Source organism: Cygnus atratus, chromosome 6, assembly GCF_013377495.2.
Source record: "Cygnus atratus isolate AKBS03 ecotype Queensland, Australia chromosome 6, CAtr_DNAZoo_HiC_assembly, whole genome shotgun sequence".
Classification (NCBI taxonomy): domain Eukaryota; kingdom Metazoa; phylum Chordata; class Aves; order Anseriformes; family Anatidae; genus Cygnus; species Cygnus atratus.
In genome coordinates, this window is record NC_066367.1 from 19,494,800 (window position 1) to 19,520,581 (window position 25,782).

General features: G+C 44.1%; 1 protein-coding gene across 1 annotated transcript; it reads right to left on the bottom strand.

Moving 5' to 3' along the window:
• Window positions 1-314: 314 nt before the first annotated feature.
• GAD1 (glutamate decarboxylase 1) lies at window positions 315-24,053 on the bottom strand. The gene is made up of 16 exons (XM_035571127.2): window positions 23,981-24,053; window positions 22,536-22,598; window positions 18,239-18,397; window positions 17,320-17,562; window positions 16,379-16,469; window positions 11,737-11,849; window positions 10,244-10,359; window positions 10,070-10,149; window positions 9,811-9,865; window positions 8,596-8,712; window positions 8,371-8,435; window positions 5,833-5,911; window positions 4,019-4,168; window positions 3,035-3,142; window positions 2,277-2,366; window positions 315-488 (listed from the first exon to the last, which is right to left on the bottom strand). The coding sequence occupies exons 1-16, from the start codon at window positions 24,048-24,050 to the stop codon at window positions 315-317; spliced, it is 1,773 nt and encodes a 590-aa protein (XP_035427020.1). The 5' UTR covers window positions 24,051-24,053.
• Between the last annotated feature and the right edge of the window lie 1,729 nt (window positions 24,054-25,782).

Genomic DNA, 25,782 nt, shown 5'->3' on the forward strand with positions numbered 1-25,782 from the left:
ATATGTACTGTGCAGAGTTCTTAATTTTCTATTTTAGTACTTACTAATTTACTGCTGACTACAATAAACAAGACTAATGTGAGAGTCAACAGTACTTCAACTTCAAGATAATACATTTTCCCTCAGTAAAATGATCTACCAATACACGTATGTTTTAGTAGCCTATACCTTGTTGTTGCTGTTTAACGATGTCTTAGGAGATTGGAGCTTACAGAAATGGAATTTCCTTAAAACATGTTCTGCAGAACTGGGTTAAAAAAATAGCCAGTACTGGAAAACAGTGAATTAGAGAAATAAATAACTCAACCATTGCACTACAGCTCCTGCCCCAGTCTCTCTATTTCCTCAATGAGGAAGTCTATGTCAGACTTCGTCGCTGCTGGGTTTGAGATGACCATTCGGAAGAAGTTGACTTTATCACCCTGTGGCTGATATCCAACCATGGTAGTACCTGACTCCATCATCAGTGCTTTGATTTTCGGTGCCACCTTTAGAAATTAAAATGAGAGAGAGAGAGATTCAAAATTTTTTATATCTTTTCTTTGTATATCACAACCTTTCTTAATTTGGGAAAAACACAAAAGAACTAAATGGGCAGATCAAAAAGGCAATACAAGAGCAAAAGCTTGAAAAACTACGTGTGTTTAGGATTGGATACTTAAAGGAAAATCGACAACAATAATGTCCACCTTTTAAGAAATCTTTTTTGATTACGAGATAGACACAGGCATCCTAGTGTATTCAGTCTGTAATATTTTTATATATCTAATATATCTAATCTAATTTATATATAATTATATATATAATTTTTATATATCATTTCTATATGCTGATTAATTAATTTCTATTCTTATAGCCCGAACAATGAATATTTGAATGACAGGTACCGGAAGTGCACTGTTCTGCTACAGTGTTTGGAAAAAAAGAGGTATGGATGATTTTGTCATAAGGAATTTTATTCCCCTGCCCACCCCCCCCACACCCCCCCCAAAATACTCTGGAACCAACTTTTTGAGGGTCCTGGATACTTTCCATGAAAATATATTTGTTCTCAGGGCCAATTTGCTAGCAGGGCAATAAGGGGGATGGTGGAAATTTTTCAACAAGATCTCTGTGATAAAGAATATTTTCTGCTAGCATAAGCCATGGAGACCTTCCAGTATTCTTGCAGTACTGCACATTTACCTCAGTCTGACTTCCTCGCTTTAATTTATAAGGAATACTGTTCCAACAGTCTTAATATTTGGGATTGAGTAGGGCAGTTTTGCTGTTCAGTTCTGTCTCCTGCCCTACTGTCTGCCAGCCAAGGTCAGATTTCTGGTTCTCAACTATTTTGTAGGATGCTTTATAATGTTCTTTAACATTTAACATGGTCAAGTCAAACATTTCATCCTTATTCCCAATCTTATCTATCTTCCGTTTTTCTCTCACTTTTGGCAATTTCTTTATCTAACATATCACTGGGTTGATCCAGGAATTTTTGTTCTCTCCCGTCCTCTTTCCCAGTGTGTTGCAGACAAAACAGTATCTACAAAACCTCCCAATTTGGCCCATTCTTCTTCCTTTCCACACATAAAAAAAATGCAATTCATTTTTACAACTATAAAATCATTCTTTTGTCTGCTTAATTTATTTCATTCCACTTCTATTTGACGAAAATGCTATTACAAAATTAATGTCTTTCACTTCCCTCAAGTCCTAAGTAACAGAGAAATTCTTCTGGTGGTGCCTCTTCCATGCCTTTTCATTTCCCTCTGTCATTTCTTAAAAAAAAATATCCCATAGTCTTTCAGAAGGTATTCATTTTTACTGAAATGCAGTAATTAGTTAAATATTACAAAATCACCCATTACTAATCAAGCACATTTAAAAACAAAATAAAAACTTGAGAAAAGGCTTACAGGTTTCCATGTCCTTTACCTGTCCCCTTCAAATAATTACCCTTTCATTTCTCTTGCTGATACGGTGTTCAAACAGGTTCAAACAGGATGGGGACCTTTTTTGTGCCTAGCTACTTTTTAAAAACTGTTATATGCTTTATGGACCACAGAAGTAATAGAAAACAATGAATAACTGAGTTGTTCTATAGGGAAAATGTGACTTCAGCCCCAATAGGAGACAAAGGTGAATAAATATCAAGGTCGTAACAAGCAATTAGAAAATTGATGTCCCAGAATCTGGAACACGTGTCAAGACATGAATGTATTATTTTGAATTAACAGAATACTTTGGGTTGAAATAGCAGAGTATATTTTTGCATTTAACATAAGTCTCACCCTGTGTAACTTTTCTCGTCTCTCATCGCAGTCTGGCATGCCCCTGAGACTTGGTGGAATATACCAAAAACATATGTTTGTATGCTCTGGCTGCAAAAAGAATAACCAAACACATATATCAATAAACAAAATAATACAGATCAATCAGACACTCTATAGGCTGGCATATTATAGCATAGACTTGGATGCCAAAAAATAAATCAATACAGTACTGCTTTTTGCATCTACTATCTTAGATTCCCTATACATCATCCCATTTGCAACATTTTACGGTGCTAAGTGTCAATGTCTTCTACCTTCATGCAGGTTTAAGGGGAACTGCTTTTCAAATTCCCTACAAGGTCAACCCCATTTTCCTTTCTGTAGTAAATGAAGAGATAATGGATATGCTATTCTATGAACCAGGAGTTTATACAATACCAGGAGTTTACACAGAACACAGCAAAAACAGATTTGCAGTTATATACATGGCAGCACCTGGAATCTCTGAATGAATAGATTGCTTTAAGGTAGTCTTCGTGCCCTAAACTCAAAAGACCTCTGGAGAGGAGAGAGAGAGGAGATAAAGCTGACATCTATGATATAAACCCACACATAATTGGCCAAAAAATCTTCCAAGATGTCAATAGTCATGTAATTCTTTGGAAGATAAGAGCAGTTCTGCATAACTGGGTTGAACTATGAGAGGTGTGAAGACTGTTTTCAGAATTCCATATGGGTTTGGCTCCTACACATAGGCTAAATGAAAGAAAACTTACCTCTCCTTCAAAAACCATTTCAAATTCTTCTCTGTTTTTGATTTTAGTATAGAGATATTCTGCCAGTTCCAGGCATTTGTTGATCTGATTTTCAAATCCTACTGTACCCTGTTTTAAAAACATAGTAAGTATTAATTATATAGTAATATTTCATCCCCTGATGTAATCAACTTTGCAGACAGGCTTCAATCTTAAATGGCTTCAGACGAATCATTTAGCAGAATTCTCTCTTGTAATTTAAAAGTAAAGTTAATCAATCACTACAGAAGTGGCTAAATATGTCCTAATTGTAATCACTATTTCCTTTTGTTCTGTTTTTAAGAAAATTTATGATGATAAAAACAAAGACTTCTGATATTTTTAATAGAGTATTTTTCAGTTTTCAAATATAAAAATACTGTGTCTTGGCATCCCAGTTCTTGTAGAAAGACCATGAACATGGAACATAAACTCAACTGAAAGGGTAAGATCTGGGAAGTAATTTATTCATCAAACTGTTTGCTAGAACTTTGCATTTTAAAAGTCAGAAGACAAAAGCCTATTTGCTTAAAGTCATTGTCTACCTACTGGTCTTCTGTAGTATCTGATTTTTTGAAAGATCATAATTCCAGAAAAAGTAGATGAGCATTGATAATAAATAAAATAGGAAAAAAACCAACACTTTTTTTCTTATAAGTATACTTCTTTATATGAATGAAGAAGTAAAAGAAAATCAAAATTATCATTATTATACTACAGGACTATTTCTGAACTACACTGATCAAGTGACTTAAAACTTTCTTATTATTTCCAGCCAAATTTATTGATGGCTAATGTTGTCCTGCAAGTTGAATGGTTCTTTTTTTACTTAATTCTCAGATACCTCAGATACCCTTAATTCTCAGATAGAAATTGTGATTATGGAAGTGTTAAAAAAGCCTTCCATTACATGAATCTTATAAATTAAATAATTTCTGATATTTGAACTCCAATTTTATTATTTACCTTTGCCTTCCACATCAACCAGAATTTGAAAATGTCCACATGTCGACCACACTGTATTGCCTTATCTCCTGTGTCATAGGATACATCATACTGTTTGTCTTGCTGGAAGAGATATCCTGCACACATCTGATTGCAGCCTTGAAGTATACCCTGTAATGAAAAGCATGTACATATATGAAACATATGGCATAAGTGTGAATCTGTATGCATTAATAATACACAGACTGTATATCGAATATGTACAGAAGAATTGTTCTTTAAAGGACCAAATAATGAAATACTGACCTTCTTTTGTAAACCTGAGCCACAGATGCAATTTTATAACCTAGGGTGGTTCCCTTAGCAGTTCCTGAGAAGTCATACGGTTTTACACACCCAGACATCCACAACTGAAAAAACGTCCTCACATGCATTTGGATTCTGAATTTCCAATACTAATTTGGTCCACTTCACACTGTAAAGCTGTGTTTTTAAGACTTAAAACATTTGATGTATTAAATTATACACTAGAATAAAGTTGTGGTTTCTCAGTGCTGCACATAGCTACAGAAAATTTAGAAAAAAAATCAAAGGCTCCAAGTTCATATATTTTCCAGCTTAATGATACTTAGCATTGGTGATAACTATAAACACAGATGATCTAAACTGGATGTTTTTTGCTTAGAAATATTTTAAAGTAAGCAAACAATGCGAAGGAGTGCATTACAGCCTTTAAAATGATGGTCTACAGACCAATAGAGATCTACGGGCTACAAGTAAGGATCTCTGAAGGAAACACAAAGGAGAAAATTCCTGTATGTTACAGAGTTTATATATGCAACATTTCTAAAGCGGTCTGCATCTTCTTTAGAATATATTAGTGATCTTTTTAAGAATGTCAAAGACCACAGTTGTAGCTGATGAACACAAAAACGCGCATCAAAATTCCTCCACAGAGAGTAATTTTGCCAAAATCCTGCAACAATTTGCATGATAAGCATGCATGCCACTAAATAATGGCTAGTGCTTCCCTCCAATAGATCTCAAAGTGCTTTATAAAGGCAAGTATAACACTTTATGGGAAGTGTTCAGTTTAGAGATGGGTCACCTGGAAAACAAATGGCTGATCTAGGACTGAACCCTACAATACCTACATCTCTGCTCCACAGACTGGCACCACTTCCTCAACAAACATCTTCTAGTAGCAAACGACATGTTAGAAAATAGAAAAAAAAAAAAAGTAGTCCTATCCACAGATGGCATGACTTTTTTTTTTTTTTTATTACCTAAAGAAAATACTTATAACTTAAGAGAAATAAGACAAGTCTTGCATTGATGGCAACAGAGAATCTAGAAGGAAGCCCTAAAAATACATAGTATGTATTTACACATATGGATTATGTGTTTTTAAAAATAAATAAAGCAGCATGGCTTGCTTTTGACAGAATTGAGAAACTTTTAAATTACTGTGGAAGGTAAAACACTTGCTTTTCAAGTAAGCAGTTTAGACAGTGACCAACTACTAAAACCAAGGCTGTATGTTCAGTATATCATGGGAACAAAGGGGCAGATGCTCAGATGAAATGGACCAGCATGGCTGTAGTGTTGTTCTTAAAATATGCAAAGATCCAACAGCTGAGTATCTGACCCATATTGTCAACAGCTTTGACAAAAAGAAAAACAAACAAAAATTTCCTAAACACAATATAAATCCACATGATTATTCCTTCCAAAAGAAGCTTTGAAATTAAATGGATTTTGCCCTATTCTTTTGAGAAGTAGGGTTTGATAGTTACAGTTTTTAAAACTGCATAATCACTAAATATAAAGCAGACCTTCTCCCGGACCAGAATGGCGGAACATTGCAACAATACTCCCATCATCTTGTGTGGATTCCAAGTGACTGAATTGGCTCTACAAACAAAACAAACAAACAAACAAAAAATACATTCAGCTAGGTCTGGAAAACAGAAACTCAACCTGGAGTAGTCACTTTAGTTTTCTACTTTTAGCTGGAAACGTATGGAGATTTTGACCAGCTTATTTCATTAACGAGATCATTACTATCTCAGATGTCTCCTTTCCCAGCTGTATCATCCAGGAAAGGAATTTTATGCACATTAACTCTTTAATATCAAACGTCTGCTTAGTTTCTATTATTATTAATACCAGATAATTAATGTCAGACTATGCTGATTAGCTGAAATAATAACTTCATCCCCAGACATGTCCAATTCTAGAAATAGCACTAACAAACCTACCAGAAACGGTCTGACAGGTTATTTTTGATTCAAGGTACTAACAAGGGGATGAGGCAAAGAATTAAGGAAATAATATGAAGCACTGGGAAAATACAGTTCTTTGCCAAACAGCTGCTGGAAAGGTATAAAGCAAAGCAAAATACACTTCTAATGCTTATCTGCTGCTCCAGGTAAAGCCATAAGAGGCCTTTTCTATACTACCTTGTCAAGTCTATGGACTGTTAAAAGGCTATAAAACTTTACAATCCTATCATCCTGCACGTAAAGGTTAAAACTCCTTACGTGTAAGCACAAGTGGATGCATAAGATAACCTAATTTATTTGTCAAACAGATAAGATGCTCTGCATTTTAATATATCGTCTTAGACAGTTTAACGATGATGCTAAAATAAATGTATCACCATTGTATGTCCACCGACCTCTACACCCCAAGTTATTAATTACCAAACGTCCTCTTGATTCACTGCATGTTCCAGAAGAGGAAACCATATAATGACATTTCACAGACTATACAGATGTTAACACAACCTGGTTTAAAGAAAGTTCAAAGAGGTTTCCTCCTCTCCCACCCCTGTCTCTCAGAGGACACAGACAAAACCACAGTTCCTCTGTTCCACATTTCCTCTTCAACACAACTCCTTCACCCAAGTCTGAGGACAACTGATTCCACAAATACCCCAGATACAATCCAATTTTCATCTGCACTAGGTTAGATAGTAGCACACCTTGGCCAAAAGAACAGGGCAGCCTGGGCTGCATCTGGGGAGCTCACCCTCCCTCTAAGGTCTTCTTAGGCAGTGCAGACCAGCGGGTTAAGTAGCTCAGCTGGTGTCTCTTTAGAGATCGGACCTAGGAGTCAAGTATCTTTTTAAAAACTTCAATAATAGTTCAGATGGAGTAGTCAAGAAACAGGAACTTTATATAACAGCTTGTTTCCTTCTGAGAGTGCTATGGTTTCAGATTTGCACATTCATTTAATTTTCAGGGTTCCAAACAAAGGCAATTTCAAGTAGCATTCAAAAGAAGCATTTGGTTTATTTTAACATGAAAACATCATTCTCTATTCTGCACAGCCAGACAGCCAGAGGCTATCCTCCTGCAAACAATCCAAGCTATGTACCCATGGCAGCATGCCAGTCCTCCTATGTCCATATCTCTGGGCAGTCCAAGTCTGCCTGAGTGTGAGCAACAGACCCCAGCTGGGGCCTGTGACAGTCAATTACATGGTACATGTGAGCCCCATCCCACGTTTGAAGATAGTACAAGCTGATAGAAAAGAAATAATATCATGCTTCGTGGCCTGCTGTTTTCAATATTTGCTAATTAACTAAGCTTACCGCCCGAGTTAGCACCTTTGGGTTTACCTCACATCAGAAGAGGTGTGCCAAACTACTTTGACTAAACCAGTGTAGCTTAAGGAAATTGTTTTATAATACTAACTTCATATTAGACATGTTGCCATAACATGAGTGACTGGCAAATTGGATTGGGCAGAGGCTTATACTGTTCTGCTGTTTTGGAGTTCTCTTACTACAACATCCCACTTTGTGCCAGAAGGGTCCATGTGCTTTTCCTACCAGTTCTTCCATACATCATTTTTTATCCTGTACTTATTCTTACCTACAGTATGAAATGACCACCACTGGGAAAGTCTATCTAATGAAGAACTTTGTTCACTGCTCTTATTTTATACCTTTATACAGTGCCCACATGCAGCACAGCTGGCTCAAGGAAGGAATTTTGTGCTAATTTGAGAGTACATGGGTGGAGCTTGTTTCGAATCCTTTTTTGATTCCCTGGAAGTTGATACCTGCAGTGATGGGAAAGACCTTATGTTTCTGGTTCTTCGTTACTGTTCTGATTTTTATTCAGACGGGCAGCCTTTTATGATAGAGTAGTTTCAGGGAAAGTCTAGAGATAAACATGCCCATGGTACTACGAATACAGCATCTTCTACAAACTACAGCCTTATCATCATTGGATGTGGAAACATCTATGCCAAAGACTATACATGGGACTCCTGAGTCTGAGTCTTTTCATGAATTTGTGAAGTGTCATGTACGTTACAAAATTACTTAAATAACAAGATTACTAATAAGGAGCGTGTAGTACCTTTCTATTCCATTCAATTTATGACGATGCTTTCGGGACATTAAGAGTCCACCTCCCCAAGCAGCCTGGAAGAGATAGGAATAAAAAGAGAAGACTTATTGTTTTGAAAAGCCTAACATATTTTAATTTACTCGGGTTATAATAATAAATATTTTAATTCAAGACAAAATGTGTAAACTAAAATCCTCTATTGCCTTAATAACAGCATGTGAGTAAGGTACTTACATCTACATGGAGCCAGAGGTTATATTTTTCACATATATCTGCAATCTCCTGTATTGGATCAAAGGCTCCGTATACTGTTGTGCCTGCGGTTGCATTTACAAAGAGAGGAATGTATCCCTACAATAAAAATAACAGTATTAACTATAAAATCCAGCCTCTTTCAGATAAACAAAAACAAACAAAAAACATGAAAACCATTTTAGAAATGTTGCTACCCCACTTTCCTGTCTGAAAATGTTTTTCTTCCCACATGAAAAGCACACACAAGCACCAACAGAAACTGAAAAACTGACTGCAAAGTAGGAACAAACTGTCTGTTTTTATTGCACTTTAAGTCCACAAAATTAACTAGTCAGAAGGTAGAGAATATTATTTTCTCTAATTCTTTCTGGTGAGGAGATTTAAAAGTTCTAGTAGCACACTAGCAATAGTCAACTACAGCTTAGACTTTTATAGAAATATAAAGGAAAAATAATTAAATGTGTAAATTGTGATTTGAAAGCTTGAAGTTATTCCTTTAATCTTTATCTACTGACAAACAGAATAGAGCAGAACAAAGCCATCCGAAACAAAAGTATTAAATGTAGAACTATAAGATCAAAATGAGACAATTTTGAGTTAGGTTAAATAAATGTGAACTGCAATTCCAAGTATAAAGAAGATAAGAAATCAAGAAAAATCTTGATACCTCTAACTTTGGTGGTTTTATATAAAATTAATGGATTTTTCATTGTGCTGATTCAAGAAATAATAATAAATGCTTCAAAAAATTAAACTTACTAGGTATAGTCACTGACCCTGCAGCTTCACACATGGAATCTAAGGGAATTTTTAGGACTAACGTCCAACAGAATTTTTGATGTTTTTAACTAAACTTTAAAGTTTGGATAAAAGTAGTTTCAGTTTCGTGTTTTAGTATTTTTCCATATTATTTCCAAACAGAAAATTATTTTAAAAATTCATAAAAATACAGATGTGGGTCAAAAGTGTGAGCGAGAGAGAGAGAGAGCAAGACTTTTAATAGTAAATGGAAACCATGGCAAGATAATTCCCTAAGCAATATAGAAGTGTATAATTAAACAGCTGAAAAATGTTATTATAACATTTATATTATTATAATGTGTTTGTTTAATGTTAATCCTCAGCCTTCAAAGGTAGAGGTAACACATTTTACTAAGCTAAATATTTAAGCACTATTTTTTTTAAAACGCAAACCTTTTGTTTCGCTTCCAAAATTTTTGCTTCCAAATCAGCTGGTATTATTTTGCCTCTGTAATTATTGTAGAAACAAAAAGACAAAGAAAATTAAAGAGTGCATAGAGAAATACTAGCTACAGTTGAAATAATTTAATAGGATTTTCTCAACAGGCTATTAGCAACTTGACACACTGTATTGAACCAGTCCTTAAGTACAATAAAAGAAATTTAACAGATGAACACATTTAATATATCAAAACATTAGCATCCATCCTACCTTTCATTGCATTTTATCAAAATCACGTTGTCTGTTCCAAATCCAAGTGCAGCTCCAGCTTTCTTTATTGAGTAGTGACTCTGAAGGAAACCATGCACATTTAATGGAGTAGTCATTTAATAATGAAATGTCTTCACAATATACATCAATAAGTTAACAGAGTATTGAGCTCACATGTTCTGAGGTAAAGAGAACCAGTTTAGGGACTGCGGCCATGCCTTTGGTTTTGACTTCAGGGAAATATTTGTAGCGTGCAGCCATTATGCTGTACATGTTGGAAATAGCTCCTCCTGTGAATGAACAAATAAATGAATGAAGACTAAAACAGTGATAATGAGAAAAAAAATCATATTAGACCAAAGACATACAAGACTCACTTGCATTATCAGTGAAAGTGGCAGTGAACTATGAAAAACCAAATCTCTGAAATATGTAGTCATCTGTCTAAACAGCATAGGGACAGATGCTCTATAAAGCCATACTGATAATCTATCATCTCTTTCAATTGCTAATATTTTGAAACACATTCCTAAAAAGGTCAGTTTTCGTTTCATTGCTTTTGCATGACAGCTTCTTGTTAGCATGAAAAACAGGAAGTTATTGAATTCTCTGGGTCTGAAGAAATGTCACATACTGGATAGATTTATCCTGTCTCATTGAAGATATAGAACTAGATGGCTAACAGGTAGGTTTCTACAGCTCAGGTAGTTATCCTAAGCTTCCTTTATAGTCAGTTAAAAGAAAGAGTCACTTTGCAGACTGTGACTCAGCCAGAATATTTCGATACTTACTTTTGAAGAATGTGAATTGAGAGAAAATATCTATTTCCCTTTCTTTTCTTCTAAAACGAGCTCAGGACGACTAGCTCAGTTGAACAATGCAGATAAGATTTAGTAAGAAGAATCTTACCCATAAAGTTTAGGGAAATTTCTTCCTATAATATTTCTTAATCAACTAGAACACTGGGCAAAATCTGTATTTTTCTTGCACGTGGGACTAGAGACCAAGCAAGAGTGCATTCCTGGATTTTACATAGGCTATTCTAAAAGGAGCTGGAATTTGCCCTTCATCCTCTGAAACAGGATGGTTTCCCTTGAACAACAAACCCAGAAATCTGGAGTTCTGCTGGGTGCCCCTGCTTCCACATGGTTTCCCAGTCTTTTCTGACACTGTTAATGGCTTTTATATTGCCTTCATGGGAAGATGCTTTGGCTTGGTCTTCAGAATGATACTTTTGAGAATCCAGTTGGATTTCTGGGAAAATTATGCTCCAGAAAGTAACATACAGTCCCTTTTCTTAAGACTCTCAAGAACAACTGGTCAGAAGAAGTTGTGGTTCTGCAGGTCAGCACCTCCAGAAATGACACATGAGAAGGGGTGTCTAAATGCCTAATTACGTGCCAGAGCTCATAATTAAGCTTTAAAAATGTCAGCCATCATAGACAGACATACCCAAAGATAAAAAAATCATTTTTTTCAACTTTTTTTTGTGGGATGTTTGAACAAAGCATGTACTTCAGGTGGGAAATTCATACTTCTAAAACTCTGACATGTCATTTTGTCTTGAAGATATTTCAAGCAGAATGTGGACATTCAGACACAGCTTCTGTTTATTTGAACATTTGAAGCTTTAGTCAAATCAACAAAAACAAAAGAGAAAAACTCACCAGGTGAGAATATTCCGTCACCATCTTTATTCGACCATCCAATAATCTCTCTCATCTTTCGAAGTGTTATTTGTTCCATGAGAACAAAAACAGGGGCAATTTCATATGTAAACCTACATGGATAAAGCAAACAAAATAAACAAAATTAAATATAGATTCCAAAACACACAATCAATTCCCAGTCTAAATTGAAAACTAGAAACTGTAAAATCCTCAATTCATAGAAAAAATTTTTAGGAATCTGAAGCATCTGATATAGCAAGCTTTACACAAGGAAAAATCCTCAGGAAGACAATATGTGAAATATTGGTCAATAAAGACCTGCAGTATCAATAACTTTTCTATTATAACCAACATGAGACCTAATGTTTATCATCAGTGTGCTGGGGACTGCTGTGCTGTCACACATTTGTCTCCCAAAGTGCCAATTCCTTATGAAAACTGTGAACTTCACTGAGCTAACCACAGCCATAATTAGAAGTATTGAGCTAGGGCTTCAAAGTCTAAATACAATTAATTATGTGGATTTATTCCGTTGATGATCTCCAAGGACAACTTATTTCTACAATACCATGTGATCAATAACTGTCAAGAGTAATTAAAAATGATGATTTTCTAATTAACAATTACAAAAAAAACAAGACAGCAGTCAACTGTTGTACCCATTTAATGAGGGCAAAACACACTGCATAGTCTGGTATGCCATGATGTCACAGACAGCTCTGTGGATGGAAAGTGACAGCCATACAACCATTTTTTGGATAAATTGCTACTGCTGTAAATAAACTGCTTGCTGTGTATACCAAAAAAAAAAAAAAAAAAGGGAGGGGGGCAGGTGCAGGCAGAAGCAGAAAGGAACTAAACAATTAATCTGTGATCTTTAACAGAATCTTTAAGAATATGACACCCTAACACTGGATCTGACTGATCATTTATGCCTTCCACTTGTACAATTTTACGAATATGTACGTTGTTTCTTTAATACTAAAATGACACTGATAATAGGTATGGCAAACCTTGAGGAGACATGCTATGCCTGAAAGCTTGTCTTTTATTTATATATACACTGCTGTGTTTAAAATACTTTCATATTTTTTTTCTAATTATTATCATTGCTATTTTGAGAAGCAAAAATACTACTTATTTTGCTTTGATCATCATCAGAACTGTCAGAAATAGCTGAACGCGGATCTGGAATTTGGGTGCTGCCAATAATTACAGAAACACAAAATTAACTAACTAGTTGGTGTCTGCAATCTCCTCAGTAGCAAAAACATGACAGCTCATTTTGGTTTGTGTTTTTTTTACATGCTAGTCTAAGACATATTCCAACCTTTATTTAGGCTGAATGTTCAACTGAAGCCAAAAGGAGCTCAGCAGTGTATAAACTAGTGTAGCCTAATACAGGACATACTTAAGTCAATGTGATTTTCTTCCAGCAGTTTAAATGCATTTTTATTTTTATTTTGAGATCTTGCACACTGATCCCTACATACTTCCTGGAAGACTTAATGGCTTGTACAGAAAGTATAAAATATTAAGCTTTTTTTTTTTTTAATTCAAAATACTAAATGATCACATGGGAAATTTAAGTTATACCGAAAAGCAAGTAAAATAGAATTTATTTATTTTATTATGTAATTATTTTCTGAGTCTCCAAAGGCTTACAAAGAAGTCAAAAACCACCTGTGGATGATTTAAATGACAAGACCACAATAGTTATACTAGAAGATGGCTAAGATTTTGAAAATAATAACTTGCTCAAGGTCAGTCCAACTTGTTTTAAACTTCAATGATTTTGAAAATTTTGCTAAAATGCAGAAAATGTGTTTGGCTCATAAGGAACTGTCCTACTTTAGAACCATTCTCCTGAAAAAAAAAATACTGACTAGATTTTTTTCATACAGTTACAACCTGTACAGGCATTTCTATGAATTAAATGAAACAGTCATGAGTCTCAGGTCTTCTCTAACAGAATAAAATAATGGTTTTATCTTGGTAGTGCGTAGTGCTGGCTTAATTCTGCCCTCACCTAAAGGCAGAAGCATTTTTATTAGGACAAACCATTCTCTCCCTGTTCTCATTTCCCAATATTTAAAAAAGCATTCTGAGCACAAATATAAAGCATTTTAGATTATTTTATATGTTACTTTTTCATGAATATGCATATTTATGCACAAATGCATAAACCCAATACTATCAACATAGTTCTCTCATCTCGACTAACAGGCAGCATAAAGTGAACTTCCAGACAGCATTATTGCTCTCTAACCTCAGCTGGCTGCCGTGTGGTGAGCGAGCTCCCCATACTACAGATCCCTAGAGCTGAGTGAGTAATAGCAGCTCCTGAAAATTCCACCCAGAAAGCAGTATGTTCAGTGACTGAGCTATGAATAGCATGTTGATACATTATTTCCAAGTCAATGTGGGAAGCTTATTATGTTTAATTTAATATAGCATCTTCACAGTGACATTTAAGGAACGCTTCCTAACAAGAATAAATTTTTTTTTTTAGAAAATACAGATGTTTTTTCAGAATCCATTTGAGAAAGAAGAATACATATTTTCTAACTGTACACTAATATTTTAAGTAGTGTTTATAGGGGGAAAAGAAAAATGGCAAATTGAAGACATACCCTACCACAATCCAGTGTTACTGTCACGTTACATGGTTGTGTAACTGAAATAGGTTAGAATGGTTTCCAGATAAAGGTCAGAACCTGCTCTTCCATGCTGGAACACCGCTCAGAATAAGTGATATGTTCCCCAGAGCTCGAAGAATCAGTATGGCTATTGTTAATAACCTTGTCAGTTCTTTAAATTGTATTTTACAAACATCTTGCTTCAACTATACTTGCAATTACTGTGTTACTTTAAAGCAAATCATGTTGACCCTGGTTTGCTGAAAAGAGAGCAACATACCATTTTCCATTTGATAAACATCAAACAAACAGATTGAATTTTAACACTTGCAGAAAAGCGTTTTCAAGATAGCTTCATGTTTAAAGTACAAGTGGATCAGAAACTAGCTTTACAGAACTAGCTATTTAAAAACACACTTTTAAAACCAAAATAAGAAAGACAAAAGCAACCTCATGAAAGAGTTACCCTTACAGAACTAAGCATGATGTTTTTAATAATGATGGTAACATTTCATAAGATTATCAAAGTCTGCCACAGAGCTGAATTCTGATTTGCCTTATTATACTTGTGCAATTTCATTGATTACGAAAGATAGCTAAGCTAGGATAACTAAGTCAGTCAAAGGAAATGAGGCCTGCAAAAAAGTGACACTTTAAAGTATGTTGTTCCTATGTGACAAAAACATTTAATCAAGGTTTTATTTTAGAAATGTCATCAGAATTGTTTTAGCTTTTATTTATGGTCCTAGGAAGGAAAAAAAAGCACCCCATACTACCAGTTTTACAATTAAAATGTATGTTGCTACTGTTTGTTTGTTGTGTTGTTTTTTTTTTCTCTAGTCAGCTCTTACATGTGAATCTCTTACAGCAATTTTTAGCAAACAAAACTAATTGGAAAGATGATAATTGTAAAGAGCGCGTTGGTTTTGGCTGGAGCACCTTATGCAATTTTCTTTACTGCTAATGTCACAAAACAGGCACAGCTCCTAATCTACACAGAGCAGCTAGCGATCAGCTATACTTAATGAACCATTTATTCATGGATGGACCAGGGAAAACTGTTCATTTTCAGTTCTGCAGATACATTTCCTGTGTTCTGCCAATTAGCAACAAACTACCCAGACTAGAGGTAGCTTTACAGTTAAAACACATCCAATACAGGGCTGAAACAGAAGGCAGTCAGTTACCTGCCAAATATTTAGAGTCTCAGCGCATTTTGGAACATATACAAATCAATACACAAATAAAAACCATCAGAAAGTTTTCTTCACAAATGACACTGTTGAAAAAAAATCAGAGTAACACCTTGCACTTACTTTTTTGAAGCTTTCATTCCTTTTGATGTAAAAAAAAATAAAATAGGAAGTTTTCTCACTGATAGGTTGTAGAAGTAAATTTTTACTTTTTAGTACTTTATTTATTTATACACGACTTTAACATATCTTAGAGTGGGTAATTCCTTCATTACTATCAAACTAATTTCCAGTGTTACATTTTTAACCCTTTTGAAGCCACCCAGAAGCAACTTCTTTACCAGCACATGCACAGGAAAAGGTGGTGGCCCAAGTCTTACCTCTGAAGTCAACAGGAGAAAATGCAAGAGTTTTGCTTATGTTGTATTCTACTGTTATTAAATGCAGAATTACTCAGTTTAAAGACAAATCTTTAAAAAAAATGTATGGAAAATATAAAGACTAGTCCAAGAGAAGATAAAACCTTTCTATTAGAATCAGAATATTAATATTATATTAGAATCAGCTTATTTTACTCACCACGTGCTCTGGGATATTTGCATTGTATTTATCAGAAATATGAAACTGTTCAGCTTCATGTAACTATTTGGTCTGTATTACTGTCACGGGTGACACTTTTATTGAAGATACAGCAGTCAGCATTTAAAGCTGATAACTACACATCTATCACGATGCACGTCTACCGTGACAGATGACAACCCCTTTAACCACAGCAGGAGGCACAGAAGCTGGCAAGACACCGCTTACATGTTTGTGTTAGCAGTCGATGTCAACCACTCCCCAGCCAAGCCAATGATGTCCAGTCCTGTGGAGAGCTGATTGAAAAAGCGCGGATGACCTGAAAGACAATTGAGAGCGGCTCAGCACAACCCCAGGGCTGTCCCTAAAGCTTCCATTCCAACCCAGCAGCGTCCCTCGGCTCGGCGTCGAGGAGGCCCAGACATCGCCCACGGCCTCGCTGCGGCTGGGGCCCTGACGGCTCGTCAGCTCAGCCGCCATTTCGCCGCCCTCACGGAACGGGCCGGGTTGCGGCCCCGCTGCCGTTAAGGCGAGCTTTGCCCGGCCGGCCTCGGCAGCCAAATACTCGCCCCTTCGCTAGGGGCACGGAGTCCAAACGCGGCCAGGCGCCGTCGAAGATATCGGACCCCCCGCACACCTCGCAACGGCCTCCCTCTAGCAGCCTTCCCGCCGTGGCGGCCCCACACGGCGGTGAGGGGATGTTGCCGGCGAAGCCCCTCGCTGAGTCCGACACGAAGCGGCCCTGGCTCTGAGGAGCGGGCTACAGCTCCGCGATAAGGGAAGCGGCTGTAGGCGCCCATCGCCGGCTGATTGGGAAGGGCCTGAATAGGCGGGGCCCCGGGGTAATGGGCTGAAATCCACAGGGTTCCTTTATTGATGATTCCTAGGATTTCAGTCTCTTTTTCATTAAACGTCTGGAGAACATAAAGAAGAAAAACTGCAAATTCGGTGTCATTTATGCCCTCATTTACCTAATGATATTGCTCCCCGGAGATACAGACAGCTCGCATTTCATCAAGTGAAAGAGATTACGTCTTAAAAACTTGTTTCTGGGCTCTGCAAACAGCACCGAGCCCTGCCGCCGGGGGCGGGCGGCGCACGGCTCGAGCTGAGCCCCCGGGGCCCGCTCTCCTCACGGAGAGGCTCTCCGGAGCAGTGCGAGAACCCACCTGTCCTCACCCCGTACTTGAGTGTGTCCCGGCAGTCCACCAGGATCTGCTCCAGGGACTCGGGGTTGTCCGAGAGCTCCAGGTTGAAGCCCTCCATGCCCTCCAGGAGCTGGTGCGGATGGTGAAAGTCCAGCACTTTGGTGGATCTGTCAAACGTCTTCCTCACGTAGTTGAGGAGGATGTCCACGACCTCCAGCAGGAACTGCATGGTCTGCTCCTCGCCGTTCTTGGCGGGCAGCAAATCTGCGGGGCAAACCAGCCGTCAGCGCCTGCTTTGGGAGCAAGAGGCGGAGATGAAGCAGCCCCGGCCGCCCGCAGCCCTCCCGGGACCTGGACGCCGCGGCCCCGGCTCAGCCTGGCCAGGGAGGGACAGGGCACGGCGAAACCGGCCGCTGCCCCGGGGCCCCTCTCCCGGTGGGGAAGGGCGAGCCCGGGTCACCTGCGGGAACGGCGGGGCGCTCAGCCCCGGGAGCCAAAAGCCCCGCAGCCGCCCTTCACCTGGCCCGCTTCCTCCCCCGAAAATAAATAAATAAATAAATAAATAAAAATAATAATAAAAAGAGATTGATTTCTCTTCCCCACCCTCCCCGTAGCTAGCAATCACAGACCGTTTCATTGCTGATCTATTGAGGAGGAAATAAAATACGAAATTGCTCTCCTCCTGGGAGCTGGCTCTGGAGTGACCCCGGAGGAACAGCTGGAGCTGAGCTGCAGATCAGCCCAAGGTACATAAACGTGCATTTCAGGAAACTTTTAAACATCGCCAGTGCGGCCCTCAGCAAACACGCTCACAGCTTCCCTCAAGAGCAGCCAAGCAAAAGCACGGTCTGAAGGTGGCTGCACTTGCAGGGGAGGCGAGGGCAGACTGCTAGGGGACGTGACAGGGCTGGAGCACGCAGAAGCTGCAAAGAGCGTTTACCTCTAGCATACAAATTGGAGAAGTCTGTCTCGGTGCGCCGGAACCTGGACTCCTTCTCGCTGTTCTCACACGCCAGCAGGCTCTTGGAGGACCGCCTTTCCTTCAGGGAGCTCACGATCCGGCCCTTGTCTTCCAGACTGTTGGTCCTTTGCAGGAACCCTACATTGTTATTGCAAGGTGCACAGGTCAGAGTTTTCTCACTTCCCAACATGTTTAGAAATACCTAAAGCAGCTCTCTAGACACCAGTTTGAAGCCGTGTTTGCTCTGGATCTGACTAATGAGGTCAGGAATAAGAGTATTTATGGGGTTTATTTGCCTCCAGGAGGGAGAGCTCAAAACGCCATCAACTGCAAAAACCCAGCCATGCAAAAAACAAATTTTTGTCATTTAGTGCAGTGGTACATTCTTATTAAGTCGATCAGACAGATTCCACTTCAGTAACCAGCCACTGGAATAGAGTTCAGGATGAGTCAATGCTATTTCAGCCTGCAGGCGAAGTTTATGGACCCAGCAGACAGGGGCAATGATGTATGATTAAAATCAGGGCCACTTTTGCCTCTCCTCGCGGTGCTCTCACGCAGAAAAGACACGAGAGCGAGCAGCCGTCCTGGAGCATCCCCCGCCAGGGCTTAGGGACACGGGTAGCACTCACCAAGCCCCCTCCCCGGTGCTAGTGGGAATGATGTCTGCACCGGCACGTGTCCAGGAGATGTGGATTTTCCGCCCGAGAAAGCGCTTCGACACCGACCCCAATCCTCCCCGGGGTCCCTGCTCTCTCCGGACACGCAGATCGGGCGCCCGGGGCCGCCGCCACCGACCGGCGTGACAGCGGGGACGGAGCCACCGGCCCGGGAGCCACGCGGGGCCAGCCGGCTGCAACCGGGCGGAACTGTGCCACCGGCTTCTCGGAATCTGTCCCGCGAAATCCATGCCCGCTAAAACACGCACCGTGCCGGCCCTTCCCTCGGCAGCGAAGACAGCGGCTTTGGGACCTCCCCGGCTGCGCCGAGTGCTCCCGGGGTCGGGGCAGGAGGTGGCACCGCACCGCTCGGAGAGGGCACCGCGCTCCCCGGAGTTTCCTTGCTCTGTTTCGCTTTGAACGAGTAGCGACTGAAAGCAGGTCTCTTCGCGACTGGGGACGGCCGCCAGTGAGGAAGACGCTGGAGCGAGGAAAGCCAGCGCTGTCACTTCGCCCGTCCGCGTCCCCCGACGCCTCTCCTCGCCGGCCGCATGTCCCGGGCTCCTCGCAGCTCCGACGGCTCCCGCGGCCCGGCCGGGCCCCCCCAGCGCGGTGCGGGGACAAGGGAGCGACCCGAGCCGCTGGGCCGGCCCGATAGGCTCGGGGCAGCCCCCGAGAAGGAAGCCCCGGAGCGCAGCCCCCTCTCGTGGCTGTGTCCAGCGCACTTCTGCCGTTTTGCCTCTTCATATTCGTGCTCCGCTCATCAGTTTCCTTCTACGATGCTTTGAGGGACGTGAGCTATGTGAGACAAGCTATTTAAGAGAATCTCTCTTCTTGCAGAAATTAGGAGTCCGGGACCGAGGAGCTTTATTTGTATGCAGTTTTGTTACTGCTTTCAACGACCCCTGCAGCGGATCACGGACTCCTGCACCAGCAAGTGCTGTTCGCCTGCTCATCGGGCCGCGCAGCTGACACCGAATTAGGTGCGATCCGGACTGAATTCCGGAGTGACCGCCTGCACCTCAGGTCCCGCCGCTTCGTTGTGCTTCTTTTGGCCGCTCTTCTTTCCGCAGGGCTCCTGGCGGTGACGCTCGGCGGGAGAGCAGCAGCAGGAGCGACGTGCTCGGCAGGCCCCGCCGGGCTCGGGGCGGGCGGCGGGGGCAGCTCCGCAGGGGGCCGCTCGGAGGGCGGGGGTGCCGAAAGACGTGCCATCCGTACCCCGCGTGGAAAGAAACGAACAAACCAAAAAAGAGGCCGGAGTAGGAGAGACCCAGCAGGCAGCAGCGCACGCCGTACGGCAGGAATACCTCTCCTGCAGCGGGAGGGAGCGCAGCGCTCCCCAGCTGCATGCCGCAGGTGCCCCGCTGGGAGGTATTTGCATGGATGAACATCAAGAGGGACCGAACTTTTGAAGGCAGGGACCGATCCGGCGAGGGAGCCCCTCGGTCCCCGGAGTGCCCACAGATCCTGCGTGGTTTCACAACGAGGCTGGGCAGGAGGCAGCGTGCGAGGGGCTCGGCGGCGATCCCACGGGCTGCGGCTACGGGCTGGGCCTCCACCACGCGGGGCTGCTGCTGAAAGTCCACCTGCCTGCGGGGGAGCCGCGGCGGGCTGCCGAGAACTCAGCCGTTCGCCTTATCCGGAGCAGTTCTGCCACGTCGAGTCCTTCCACCGACGGCAGCAGGCGGTAGCAGAATCAGTGCCAGCGGCGGTGTTGACGGCCGGGGCGGGAGCGAGAGGTGCAGCCCGCAACTCCGGGTGCGGGGGGCAATCTGCCCGTGCTTTGCACGCCGTGATTCTCCGAGACCTCTTCAAAACGCGTTATCTTTTCGAAGCGGATGCGTGCGGAGACGGGGCTGGGGGTGTGGCAGCCGCAGGGCTCTTTTCAGGCGGTGGCTTTCAAACAGAAAGGAACGGAGCTCGTCCTTAAATCGGTCAGTGGTTTGAGAAGAAATGACACATAAATCTCGGGTGCGTAATTACTGTGAATGTCAAATACAATATAGGAAACGGGTGGAAGGACAGACCCATTGTTCAAGACCTGCGCTCTCTTTGAGCTGAACCCTTATTTCAAGTTCGCGTTCAAAATGATTCGATTTCCGTGTGATACACAGAAAGAACAAATCTGAGTTTTCTACAGCTTCGTAGCGGCACAATGGTTAGGGTCCGGAATAATGTCTTGTGGAAGGTAAGGACGAGGCGATAATCAGCTCTAATAGTCGAACGTTAGCTGGTTTAGCACGCGTAATTAGGATCTTTGGCATCCTCAATACTTCACTCTGTATATTTACCAAAGGCAGCCTTCCCTTTCTGTTCCGTGAAGGTGTTAGATCGCAGTGTGAGGGCTCATACGAGTCGTGATCGAACTCGATGATTCCGAACCACCGTTACTAGCCATGGTATGTTTTCCGTGTCAAACAGAAAAAAAAAAGCAGCCAGAAAAGGCAAGCTAAAAACAAGCAAAATAAAAACAAAACCACAACAGCATCCTTGCTTGCTTTGATTTCCCTTCACAAAGGCACTGCTATGCTCTCTTTCGCCGCTCTCAAATCCAAAATGGTGGGATATTTCATTTTCAGTGTGTTTGATCTGACGCCTAAATTGAGGGAAGCTGCGATGTCCCCCTGTAACCCCGGTAGTCTAGCAACATGGAACGAGCCTAACGGTGCGTTACTTTATCAGTTCTGCTTGCCGGGCTAAATTAAAATGATGATGAAAAAGCCCATCGCTCCAGCCACTGAAGGGACTGGTAAGGAAACGGTCCATTACACGCGGATCAGGGGCTATTTATAGAACTAAGCGACTACTCGTTAATGTCGCCTGCGGGTACCAACGAGATCGCTAATAGATACCGGGTTAAACACTTGCACCCTGATTCTTTTTCTGTCCAAACTTCCGCGTAACAAAACGTTTAGCTTCGACTCGAGCGAGTAGGGCAAGGGGCTCAGACATGTCTTTGCTTAGAAAAAAGCCCATTTCTCCCAGGAAATAATCCCCTGCCCCCTCCCAAAAGAGGCAGCTGGGGGAAATCGGAAATAATTTCTATTCATAAGGGGCACAGGGTAAGCTGAACGATTCTCGTCATCAGCAAATGAAAATTTGACTGTTTGTCCCCGAAAGCGAAGGTGCTACTGAGAAATCTGGAGAAGGAAGACAGCTTGTTATCTGCAAATGAATCTCTTGCTATAACGTTGTGATCTGATTGTGCATTTGTTTCCCTTCCTGCATCTCATGTGCCTGCGCGCTGACTGGCTGCCAGCGCTATCTTACCAGCGCAGCAAGCTGACGAATTGCTCTTTAATAAGGCTCTCGTTAATCTTTTTCCCCCAGGAGATCCGTATTTTCTACTCCGATAAGGCTGAAAAATTTCAGCCGGCGAGGCGGCCAAACCCTCGTGGCTTCCCCCCGCCGGCCACCCGGCGCTCCCCCCACCTTCGCACCCCCGGCAGTCGCAGGAGGGGCGGTGGAAAACGCCGGGGCCGAAGCAAACGCACAGGAGGGCGGCGGGACCGGGGCGCGGAGGGGAGCGGAGTGGAGGGGGGGCTCCGTGCCCGGCAGGGGGAGCCCGAGGCCGCCGCCCGGGGCGGGGTCGCGGTCGGGAGGTCGGGCAGACTTACCGCATATCTTCAGCCCGATCTTCCTGGTGCACCCGTGCGCCACGCCACACCACGAGTCGTAGGCTGCAAGAGAGGGCAGAGGCGTTCCCTGAGGCGGCGAGACCCCGGCCAGGACCCCGCCGGCACCGCCCGGCCCCTGCGCTTCCCCCGCGGCCCCCTCGGGGGGCGCCCCGTGCCCGGCCCCCTTGGGGACGGCCCGGCCCGACGGGGCGCCAGGGGAGCGCTCCTGGCAGCGGGGCGTCTCGGAATGCGCTGGCGGGGCTCCAGGGAAGCGGCGGCTTAAAATAAAGTGGCGTGAAATGGGGTCACAGCCGAGTTCAGGAATTAATTGGGTGAAAAATAGTATTTGACTAGATGATGGGACGTGCCTCGCTGAGCCCCGGCCGGACTGACGGGCCGCGGGCAGCCGTGATGGGAGACGCTCCCGGCCCCCCAGCCCCGGGCTGAGGTGGAGGGAGCTCCCGCTCGCCCCGGGGCACGGTGACCGGGGGGCCGCCCCCTCCCCGCGGGTGACATGGCGGCCGCGGCGGCTCCGGGGGGAGAGGTGGGTCCTAGGGGGAGAGGGCGGCGGGAGGGGGCTGGGGCTGGGCTCACCTGATGGCGGGGCGGCGGCCGGGGGCCCGGGGAGGCCCGGCCGTGAGGGGGCGGCTCGGCCCCCAGCGGGGAGAAAGCCTAGCCCTCCCCCGGCCGCAGGGTGATGGCAGCGGAGTCGTGCCTGGCAGCCCTTTCGGGGTAAAAGCTATTCCCCGCCTCGCCTGACAACCTTTCGTCTCTTACTGTTGCCCCCGCTTTGTCTCGCGTGCTTTATAGCATGGAGCCTCCCCATTTATTTTTTTATTTTTGGTAGGCGACAGCCGGAATTGCCCGGCAGGGCTGTAAACTGATTCTCTATCCACCTGCAGCAGCCTCCGCTTCCCACTCACACCTCAATAACTCAAGGCGAATTCAGAGCAATTAGGAACACAAGGCTTTGAAAAGCTACAATTAGCATCCAAATTTCGCTTGATTACAGGCTTCAGCGTGGGCTGAAAGGAAGCTGTAGCATTAGCATTTATAAAACGTAAGGGAGGGGGAAGAACCCGCTTCGAGCCATTGGTGTAACTTCGCCCTTTATCTGATTCATTTTCCCCGCTCCCTTTACAACATCCCGATTTTTTTTGGCAGTCTGGGGCTTCAGCTTATTGTCTAAATCCGTCAAATGTGGCTGGAAGAGAAAGGCAGCGCTGGCTGCTGCTGTGGGCTCTCCCTCCCGGTGTCTTCCTCGCACAGCCCCCTCCCGCTGCCACCCGCGGCTGCTTTCTTTGTGTGGAGCACTTTCCGCACCTCGCTCAGCGGCGCGGAACGGTGCTTCACTGATTTACCGTTTCGTTTCGAATCCGGTCTTCCAAAGCCTAAGTGGAGGAAGCCTCCAAAATGCTTTAAACGAGAAAAAGATTAAAACCTACTTGTGGGTCGTAAATTAGTCGGGGTGGGGTCCGGAGCGTCGTTGGAGGACGAGGGAGCGGAGGAAGCCATCCTTTCAGAAAAGCCCCTGTCCCTGGAGCCCGGGTTTCCTTCGATATTTCTCCGAGCGCGGGTGGGCAGCAAGGAATTTACTGGAAGGAAGAAAAGGCGCTTTTAGTAGCCTGCTCTCCTGGAGGACCGCGCCGGAGTCCCGTGGATGCCGGCGGATAGGAGGCTGCAGCCCCCGCAGGGCAGCGCAGGTCCCGGGCAGGCGGCGGGTCGGGCTGCCGGGGGGTAGGAGGGGTTCCCGGGGGGCAGCAGGGGCAGCAGGGGCAGCAGGGAGCGGAACCGACCGCTCCGGGGCCGCGGGGCCGAAGCGCTAAGCGTTGCACCGGGAAAACGCCTCGACAGGCTGAAGAACAAACCCGTCCCTTCGCTGGATGCCGAGGCGCTGCCCCCCTTGCCTGAATGACGGATTTAGCAGACCGTGAAGTCTATCGCAATTATATCGCTGGCCGCTGAGCAGGGCGATTATGTGGCTCGCGTCAAATGGAAGCCAACGTGCAGAGCGGGCTTCGAAATTCCCAGCCCAGATGCCCTTCAGCCCCACACGGCGCCCGTTTCTGTGCGTTTCCAGCCCATTCCCGAAACACACGGCAGGCTCAGCGCTCGGAGCAGACCGACAGAGCCCCCCCGCCACAACAAAGGTGCATTTTGCCCGAGTCCGGCGGCACGCGTCACGCACGCATGTCCCGGCACACGCGTTTCAGCAAATCCGGGGCAGGACGTGCTCCAGAGCAAGCCGGCGCTCTCCGAAGCGAGCCCTGGCGCTAAGGGCGCCGACGGCGGGGGGCGGCGGGGCCGGGGGAGGCGCGGCACCGGCCCCGGCCCCGGCCCCCGGTCCTCGGTCCCCGCGGGCGGGCACGGCACCTCCGTCACCCGCTCACCGGCGGGGCAGTGCCGGGCTCGTCCCCTCGTCCCCATGGCTACCTGCGATTTATTTCGTTCCCCTTGTCAAGAAAATGAAGGTCGCGGCAACGAACGAGCGCTTTCTTTGTTAGCTGCTTTCGCACGTCGGTAGCTAGCGATTCGTTTCCATTGTTGGGCGCCTTTACGCCCGCGTGTAAACGTAACGGATCGATGGTTTCAATGGTAAACAAGTATTTCGCTTTTTTTTCAGATGAAAAAGAAAACAACCATAAAGCAGAAGAGATTCGCTAGACAATGCCTGGAAGCGAAGTAACAGGTTAACACAATGTCTAAGGCGCTGGCTGTCTCAAAACACCCGTTATCCCTCTATAGGTACGACAGCGACCAAAACCGATTTTAGGGGGAAAAAAAAGGAAAAAATGTAAAAAAGCTCCAGATCCTGAAAGACGCTCCCGAAGATTTGGAAAATGGGATGCGGATTAAGGGGACTTACCGAGGGGGCGAGCGGAGCGCTCTGGCTGCCGGCGTCCAAGCAGGCAGGGCGACTCCAGCCTGGGAGCGACTCGCCGCTTATAAACTCCGCCAGAAACGACGTCGGAATACCAATCGCGCCGCGGAATTTAATGCGAGATGACCTTTTTTTCCAGAAGTACTCGGATTTGCTTTTTTAAAAGCGTGAATCGCCGCTTGATCTGCTTCGACGCAGGCATGAGTCACAGGGCTGCCGCCACCCACCCCCTCCGCGCCGTGCCGTGCCGTGCCGTGCACGGGGCTGGGAGCGGCGGGGCGGCGGGCCGGGGCGGGGACTGGAGGGGCGGCCCCCCCCGGCCCGGCTGCCGCCGCCGCCCGCTTCGCCCCGCGGCTCCGGAGCTGC